Raw genomic sequence first — 9,715 nt, 5'->3', positions numbered from 1 at the left:
CTCAAAACGGTAAGCTTAATGTTTTTAACAGAGCTGTTTTTCAACGGCTCTGGTTTTTAATTCCAGTTGTACTGGTGGATTTCCGCGGCAAATTCGTCCGTGTCTTTGCGTCATTACGTCACATCTGTACACAAGTAGAAGAAGGTGTCTCGGCTAGTAGGCTATATTGCGTGTGAGGATGTTGGAGGTGTAGATTTATAGCCCATTTTCTCACAGCACTTGATAATACTTATTAATTTGATGGCGGACCCAGAAAGGTTCAAAGGACAATCACCAGTGCAGTGACAACTGGATATTCACACATTGTAAAATGCAAAAGTATGGAGCCCGGACTTCCGAGTGGCTAACGTTACAGAAATAAAGAGACTCCAATCGGCCCATGCGAAAACAAGGATAAATATCGGAAGGGCATTAAATGTAGTCACGCAATGCTGATGTTGTTAACATTAACGTTAACAATTTGAGAAAAAGTATAATTTGCGCAGTTTGACGTGATGATAAAGCGATCGTTAGATGATTTAATCAGCGCGATTTAACGTTACTGCAATTGCTTTTTTCCCTTAGTTGGTCAGAACAAAAGTGGATGTTACTTACTTGATGACATTTTTTGGTGAAAATTCTTATGTTGGTCATAGTTCCAAAAAGTGGAATATGTGATTCCAAATGACAGTTTCCACGACGCGGTGACTGACAGCCGCACATTCTCCTCAAAACATTGGATTCATCCGCGCTGTTGCCGTGCCGAGGCACAACGCACGTAAAGTTGATAATTCCGCGAATAACTGCAATTGCAGATTTCGAACAGAGATGGCGACAAAGAGGAAAAACTGCAGACTGCAGCTTTAAGTAATCCTAAACTTCATATATTGCACAATAAAACTTTTACTTTGTTGATGTTGAGAGATTCTGTACATAGCAGACCATTTAACACTGATTTATTTATTCAAATCCTAACTAACAAGCCTCATGGTTAAATTCGTTTGTAAATGTGTTCAAATAAAGTTTGGTCATTCAAACGTTTATGACGTCAGTGACACTCGAGTCTTTTCGCGGGAAGTTACTTTCGCTTTGCCTGCAGTGCATCACAACAACAGTGGGAGAAGCTCCTGATAGCAGCGATTGACTGTTATCTGCACAAAAACTTCTCTCTGTGTTTATATGATTAAGTTTAACGTTACTATCGAGACATCTAAGTGTTTAGCTAGCGGTTTATAGTCATCCTGTGCTTTGACGTATTTATTATTCATCATGAGCTGTTTGCTGATGAGAGAAAGCCCTATGATCATTGCGCTTAATAGGGAGAAGACAGTCTATGACGGGTTCATCACAGTGCTGGTAAGGAATGTTTCACATCTCAAAGCTTCACAGTCTTTAACTAAGTGTGAATATACGTTTACAGTGTGAATATGTTATGCCATGTGATGAATCGCATAACAGTAGTTGAACCGATTGTCACAAGTGTCACTCACATTTTTCTTATTATTTAATCTTTGACAGGAAAAAGACTTCAGGATAAGAATATCTTTACCCCCTGATCATCAGATGAAACAGGCAAAGTATGATTGTAATAATATGGTTTATTTGATGAGTGCATTATTTATTTATTTATATATAAATATATATATATATATATATATATATATATATATATATATATATATATATATATATATATATATATTAGAGTTTTTTCTCTTAATTATTTTGTTAATATACATGATTTCAAAGGTTTAAGTATTATTATTATTATTTTCTTTGGCTTGTCTTTGGTTGTTTTGCAGATTACATTGTTGCTGGCAAATGAAACGGCTACTTCATGGTTATCAACATATTGTGAAGCAGGTACAATAAATCAAAGGCAAATAGTTTGCAGCTATTTCTCATCATTCAAGAAATACGTCTTAATTAACACATAATGTTTGTCGAAAAAATCATTTTCCATGTGCCTCTAGGGTGAAAAGATTAGATTTATGATTTGCCCTGCCTAGATTTATGCGGTACCCTAACTAGTTAAAGTTCATTATTTTCTTATGAATTTAAAATTATTAAAAATTAACTCTAATGGTCACTCTCATTAGTCAAATGACAGGTGCTGGTTTTGCTATTCTGTATGTAGTTTAATCAAAACATTTGAATTGCATTTTTTTTTTTTTTTTTTTTTCAGAGATTACAGCATTCAACTAATTTGATGGCTTTTATCCTGGAACTCAGAACAGTATTGGTAAGTATTGCTAAAATATTGCATGTTTTATCCCTGGAGTTGAACATTACCATATTCATGTTGACAAATGTTATACATGATGTAATGTTTAGCATCATATTACCATAATAAGCACATGAGTCCCGCAGATTGAATAAATGATTCTCATTATGAACTTGTCTATTATCAGGAAGTGGCGTTGAAGAGCCAACCAGGATGTCAGTCCTTCTCACCACCTCAGTATTATTCCCAGCTGATAACCGAGATGGAGATCTTAGGATGGGATAAGTATGATGTTTCTAGTGGCCTAGTGCTTTTCTCGACTTGCATTCCATTGTGTTCTCTGATAATTGCATATAGGATAAATCCTTTGCATTACTGTAAGGACATAAATGGCACATACTTTCGTCAACTTTTCATGAAAACATCGTGTCACATTTCTCACTTTGGAACAGAGGAGGCTAATGTGGTGTCTGTCAGCCATGTATCAAGCTGTGATTTCACTAGGCTTCTCATTTTCCACTTTCTATTAATGTCCAAAGATATAATTATGATATTAGCAAATGCAAATTGGTCTAATTGGAGACCCACTCTCAAGTTTAATGGAGAAATGTAGGCTGAAAAGTTAGGCTGGAAATAAGGTGCACATTTCAGACCTGAATTGCGGTCAGAAGTATTATACACAAGCGCTATCTGTAAATGCACTTGAGATTAATTAAGATCCTTAATTCGTGTCTCTGTTAATAGCCTCAAGTCCGGCACAGTTGCGGACCCTGATTGGTTTAGGAAGGGGGAAGTGCCGCAGAACCTGGTCATTTTAATGAGTTTTAGTTGCCTTGAAGAAGCCACATTTACTGTTAATTACTGTATAGATGGGGTCAGGTCTGTTCTCCCCTCTTATCCCCAGAATAGTTCAAAAGAGTCAGATATTTAGGAAATTACAAAACATCAGTCTCCGGCTGCTTTATAGTGCGTTCTAAGTGTGCTATTTGAAGTATCGCAGCAAAGTGTTAGGTCATAAGAAAATGAAAGTTGAATATTTTGAATTTGATCCCAGTTTGCTCCCATTTTTCTGTGAGATATTGCATTTGGTCTGACATCGTCATCTGAAACTGTTCAGATTTTTTTTTAGACAATTGGTGCATAGGTGCCATGGTGAGAGGTTGTCACACGTTGCACATGTATGAGAGAGAAGCGCTGGGCTTCTCACTGTGGTCTTTTAACACCCCGCCAAGATAATGACACCTGAGCAGGTTTCCTATTGGCTGGTCTTCTCACCATCTCACGCCAGCCAGCAGTTATATCTTAAAACTCATGATCCCTGGTGGCACCTGTGAGAATGGAATAACTGTACTATTTTCAGCAGCTGGCTTTTTGCATATCTGGAAAGTTGTGATGAGAAAGCTTCGCAAAAAGTGGCCTTGGCGGTATTACAGTTTATGTTTTCCCCCTTACTATTCCGATTTCTTTGTTTTGTTGTTTTTGTACGGCTTTATGCTTTCATCTATGGCCTGTTTGTATGCAAACATGCCAAATGTTCCTTTCGCCATTTATGAGGGGAGCTGATTTTCTAGTTGCAAATGTAATGCTCTCATCAATCCTCCCAGCAAGACATCGAGCCGTCAAGCTGTTTCAATCAACTGAGGTGAACGCCAGCAAGGCCTGATACTGTGGCGGGAGATCCCTGTAGAATGCAGAGTGGCTGAATGAGGTTCCATCTCTGAAAAGAGATCTCAATTTCGAGGAAATGAATGATTGGTGTGATTTTGTGCCAAAAGCTCATGTAATTGAATGTGATGCAAAAGATTCGTCCCATTGCTTCATGGGTTGTGAAAGAAACAGACTGAGCATTAAGATCACTTTGAACAGTAGAACAGAGAAATCAAGCGTGTTTGCAGGTAGATCTGTAAGAACTGCAAACAGTATTTACAAATGTAAAGGCATTTATTTATTTATTTATTTTAAAAGTTGATATCTCATGCGCATTACTACTTTTCACTTCAATTTCTAATTAAAATGGGGGGGGGGATCCCCCTCAAAATTGAATAAAAGGTGAGAAATAATTGTGTGAGTACACGAGTTAGTAAAAAATATGTTGTGTTAAAGGGTTAGTTTACCCAAAAGTGACATTTCTGTCATTAATTACTCACCCTCATGTCATTCCAAACCCGTAAGACCTTCGTTCATCTTTGGGACACAAATTAAGATATTCGGAGCAAATAAAGCTCACGTATTTCATCAAAAATATCTTAATTCTTGTTCCGATGATGAACGAAGGTCTTACAGGTTTGGAACGACATGAGAGTGAGTAATTAACGACATTTCATTTAATGTACAGTGAGTATATTCTGCTGTAATAGCAGAAGAGAGTGTGAGCCAACGAAATGTTTCAAAGTTCTTCCAGAGTTTTTATGTGGATTTAAGTGCTAAGGGACAGAATGTGGATATGTGATCCTGCAGTTTCTGCTGATGGGAACACTCAAGAGTAAAGTGTGCATGTATAAACTAACCACGATATGCTGTGTTACACGACTCGTAAATAAGCTGCTGAAATACGAGTGTGTCGTGAAGTGCTGGGATTTTAGCAATAAATCTGTGGTCGCTGTAGTTGATTTTCAGCACTGTTTGCTGGGAGAGAGGATTGTATACACATCTGTGGAGCATGAATGACAAAAATATCCCTGTTATGTTTTTACTTGCAACAAATATTCACTGTTGTCTGATGTGTGTTGTATGTGGTCTTATGTGTGATGCTGTTGATCTGTCTTGACAGGCTGCTCTTCATCGATGCAGAGTTCCGCACACTCAAGATGAAGGCAGAGGACTCTGCAGGTCGTCAGCACGCTATTACAATCAAGCTCAAGTCTAAGGTGAAGCCAAGGGTCAAGCCCTGTTTTATTTCTTATTTTGGAAAAACTTTATTTCACTGTGTCCTTGTTATCCGTTACATGTACTCAGTGCTTGACATTAACACCCACCAGTATGGGTGGATTTCAGCAATAGTGTGTAATGCAGTCATTCCTACTAGCCACTTTAGCAGGTTGAATTTTATATATATATATATATATATATATATATATATATATATATATATACATACATTTTTCAATTGTAGTCTTTTAAAAAGGCATCTGAAATAATAAAGTGAAATGTAGTGTTGTCAGAAATATACATAGCAAAGATACATATCGATAGGCCTACTAAAATATCTGCAAATCTTCCGGTACTCATTTTCCACAGAATAGAGACACAATACCAGCTGTACTTTCTCGCTCTCTCATCTCTCCATGAAGAGTTGACAAACAAACCTGCCTCCCCTCACTCACACATTTCATTTGCTCCGGATGAATATTGTTGGTGTTACAGGCTTGAATTCCTGCATGGGATTGCGTGCATTGCGTCTAATTTTACTCATTCCCGCAGATTTTGTTTGCTCAGTCACACCCAAAGTTTGCGCACATAAAGCCGCCTCTCAGTACTAAATCGAGTTCTTTTTCGCTGCTTATTGAACTTAAACAGTCAAATACACACAAAATAATGTCAAAATGCCGGTTTTGGCGAGTATACAGGCCACAGGTTTTATTTTACTATGCAAAAAAAAAAAGAAACTATAGAAAAACAAAAAGCTCACAGGAAAAATCAGTTATTAATATTTTATTGACTCTCTCTTGATTCTCTCTGGTGTTCATAATTTCTTTGTATGACAGCCTGGCCAAAAATTATGTCTGCACAGTTTGGCATGTTTCATTGCATTATCACAAATAAAACAACTGATTCCATGCACAACTACAAAATATGCTTACAAAGTCTTTAACAAATGTTTAATAATATTTGGATAAAGGATATTTGGAAAATATATTATTACAATTTAAACTGTTAAAATCAAACTGTTATAATACATTTGAAACTATAATTTATTTGAGGGCAAAGCTGAATTTTCAGCAGCCATTACTCCAGTCTTCAGTGTCACATGATCCTTCAGCATTTCAAAATGCTGAATTGCTGCTCAAGAATAATTTCTTATTATGATCCATTTTGAAAACAGTTGTGCTGCTTAATATTTTTTGTGAAAACCAATACGTTTTTCATTCATTTGATGAATAGACATTTCAAAGGAAAAATATTTATTTGAAATTAATATCTGACCCCAAACATTTGAACTGTAGTTGCAAAATCCAAAATCCTTGTCCTTGTGAAGACATTTTTTGGTCCCCATGAGGAAATGAGATAATATATACCAGGTGATTTTTGAAATAAAGATGCAGAAAGTTTTTTTGTTTGGGGTAGGTTAGGGGTTAGAATATGCAGTTTGTACAGTATACAAATGCAATGCTATTATGTCTATGGAAACCCAATGTGTGTGTCTGTGTGCGACTGTGCGTGTTTGTGTTTGTAAATATGACGTAACTGAGCCACATTTTTAATTTAAAAAAAATTCCCTCTTTTTTATTAAATGAGTTCGACATTAAGGTCTATAAAAAAATAATAATAATTGTCTAAAATAATTTTGTCATTTTGCAGATCTATAATTTTTGTGGGTCATAGATGCAAATGTACCAGGATAAGTTCACACAGCTTTCGCTATCTAGATCCTCAGTCTCTGCTGGACTGCAAAAGGAGCAGAACTTTGGTTTTAGTATCTAACTTTAAGCAGGTGGCACTAATGTGCTGTGACTATAAGATTATGTTGAGAGATGGAGCCGTGAGATTGTGGCAGGGCCTGAAGGAGAGGCGAGAGAGTGTGCAGGGATGCGGTGGCATAGATAAGACCATGAGTGATCCTTATAAGGTGATTACAGGGGCCACAGAAGAAGCAGAAAATTGTGGCGTGTGAGTAGTTTAGTCTGAGGGTCGGGCTGTGTGAGTGAGCTCTGTTTGGCATTGGAAGTGGAGACATGGTATAGATGCCAGTGGCTCCTTGTGGACACTGCACGGGGTCCTGATGAGATTCAGCAGGGCGTGAGAAGCCCCCTGTGCCCACCTGCCCACCATCCTGCTGGGTGCTAAAAATAGCTGTGATCTACCCACCTCACATCTGCTCAGCCTCCCAGAGCCGGGCACCTCTCACAAGGCCCTGCGTCACCCGGCACCAGCTTACTCAACAGGAGCCAGCAAAGGCATCTCTGCTGCTGGTGTAAATGTGGGTTGTGGGGTCATACTCATAGTTGTTTTATTGGTTGTAGTGTGGAAATATATGTAAGAGAATTTGAAGCTTAAAGAGGATGAATAAGTAAGGCCTTCAGGAGTGGAAAGCTCATCTAGCCTTTCAGCATGGAGAGTGGATATGGTGTGTTGAAATATAAAATAATGATAAAAATTTGTAAATTATTAATAATTAAAATATTTTTTATTTATTAATTACATATCATTTATTAATATTATTTTAATTATAATTGTATTGATTTTTTTATAGAATTTTATATTAATAGTGTACACTCTATCGTTCAATGTAGTATAGTATACAGTATACATGTCAGTAATTATTATTATTTTTTTTTTTTGTTGAAAGAAGTCTTATTCTCACCAAGGCATTTATTTGATTAAAATAAAGATATATATGAACAGTTGTGCTGCAACTGAATTTTTTTGTGGAAGCTGTGATATATATTTTTTTAAGTCTTTGACGAATAGAAAGATCAGAAGAACTGCATTTATTTGAAATATATAATCTAATCTAAGCATGTTTTCTATACTGTATTTCACTGAATAAGCACAATGAAGGATATTTAAATATATATGACACAAAAGTAATATATAAATATAAAAACATTAATGCATACCTAAATCTTACTTTAATATTTAAAAAAATACCATACCAGACTTCCATTAACATTTTGAGTGATAAAAGCATCTGCCAAATTACTACCTTTTTTACCACATATTCTGTTTTAAACCATGATTTTTTTTTTACTCTCTTTTCAGTATCCAGCTGAGGCCCCGGAATTTTCTGCCGATCTTCCTGTTCCATTGGTCATCACGTGGACCTCTCAGGTACGGTACATAGACCAAAATTACTTAAAAACGTTTTGAACAGAAATATTGTTACTGAAAAGTTGGTTTGGCTTTTTATCACATTACCAAAATTGGCCTTTTTTTAAATAGCAATTAAAGTACAATGTTTTTAATTAACAAAGTTTTTTGGCATTTAAAGGTGTGTTTTTGTTGATGAAAGGTGTTCCGTTCCGCTGCCGCTTTGATGTTGCTTCCATAAAAAACAATAACTCCTCTCACAAAGGCTCAAACAGAGCCAAATAAACCGACAGGACAGCGATCTGGAAAGCTACATATGTTAGCGGCCTCTAATGAGCCTCGACGAGTTTCCTCTTACGTATAACAATTAAAAGCGAGAACGGAGACCCATTTTTCACTGTCGTTTTCTTTTTATCATCGTCCTCTGTTTTCGCCTCCTCCCCTGAAAAACAGGCTCCTCTTCAGTCATACGTTTGCTCCAATTACTTTGAGGTGGATGAAAGCAAGTTGGCATATTGCACAGCAGTGGTGTGAGTTAGGGAGGGTTGTGCGTTGTGCTGGGTGAGGGATGGCAGTGGAACATGGCTCTCTGACAGAGAAGACCAGCTCAGCACACAGCAGCCTTCTGTCGGCCGAAGCCCTGCTGCGCTGCTGATGTCTTGATGCATCTCCTCTGTTCAGGGAAGAGAAAGGCCTGTCTGCCTGCCTCTCACGTACATATGAATGAGTGATGATTACCTGCGCTGAACTGACTGTGTGTGTTTGTGGGAGAGTCAGTGAGTTTGTGAGTAATGTATAATATGGATCAGGAGATTTGGCAGGGTGTTCTCTTTGTTCTGTGGCGTACACAGCGGTGCAAGTGTGTCTCAGTGGGATTTCCACTCAACCAGGCGCCCGGACCCTACTCCTGGAGTGCACAAAGAGAAACAATGCTCTCTGCATGAATTTTAACCCCTCAACCTATTTCAAAAAGTAAATTCAATGCCGTTCAAAAGTTTGGGATCGGTAAAGTCTTCTAATGCTTTTGGAAAAGCCTTAAATGCTTTGCATTTATCTAATCAAAAATAAATGATGTATAAAATGTAATTGTGAAATATTATTGTTTTCTATTTTAATATAGACAGTCATTATTAAATGCTTTTAATTGCATTTACAGTCACTTTTGATGTTACACTGCATACACTGTTTATTTTATCAAGCTATTTATAAGATATTGCATTCATAAGAGCTAACAATATTGACATTCTGCTCATTTAATAAGTAATATTATTATTATAATTATTAGTTTTTTACTACAAAATGATGGAAATTAAAAATGTAAATTATTGCCATTTAATCATTGACTATATTGATAGTGCTAGTTTTATTTTATCGCTAAAGACTGTTCATTTGTTGCCAAAGGTATCCATTTATCAGCTATACTGAGATACCAGAAGCAATCATGTACAGTTATGTTTATGTAAGGTACTGTACCTTACAGAATATTAGTACTCACACTGTCCCACTAATGTATTATAAAATAGTAAATAGTTTAGACTAGCATTG

General features: G+C 36.7%; 1 protein-coding gene across 1 annotated transcript in view; it reads left to right on the top strand.

The window, feature by feature from the left end:
• Nucleotides 1-1,039: 1,039 nt before the first annotated feature.
• Nucleotides 1,040-9,715, top strand: part of fancl (FA complementation group L) — a 17,569-nt gene continuing 8,893 nt past the window's right edge. Inside the window, exons 1-7 of the mRNA XM_081351478.1 lie at nucleotides 1,040-1,335; nucleotides 1,498-1,556; nucleotides 1,782-1,842; nucleotides 2,165-2,221; nucleotides 2,391-2,488; nucleotides 4,974-5,070; nucleotides 8,123-8,191. Of these exons, the coding sequence (XP_081207604.1) occupies nucleotides 1,249-1,335; nucleotides 1,498-1,556; nucleotides 1,782-1,842; nucleotides 2,165-2,221; nucleotides 2,391-2,488; nucleotides 4,974-5,070; nucleotides 8,123-8,191 (528 nt within the window). The 5' untranslated portion in view covers nucleotides 1,040-1,248. The remainder of the gene's footprint in view (nucleotides 1,336-1,497; nucleotides 1,557-1,781; nucleotides 1,843-2,164; nucleotides 2,222-2,390; nucleotides 2,489-4,973; nucleotides 5,071-8,122; nucleotides 8,192-9,715) is intronic.

The sequence above is a fragment of the Scardinius erythrophthalmus genome (assembly GCF_964197995.2).
Source record: "Scardinius erythrophthalmus genome assembly, chromosome: 21".
Lineage (NCBI taxonomy): Eukaryota > Metazoa > Chordata > Actinopteri > Cypriniformes > Leuciscidae > Scardinius > Scardinius erythrophthalmus.
Note: the sequence above shows the minus strand (reverse complement) of the source record. Positions and strands in the feature narration are given on the sequence as shown.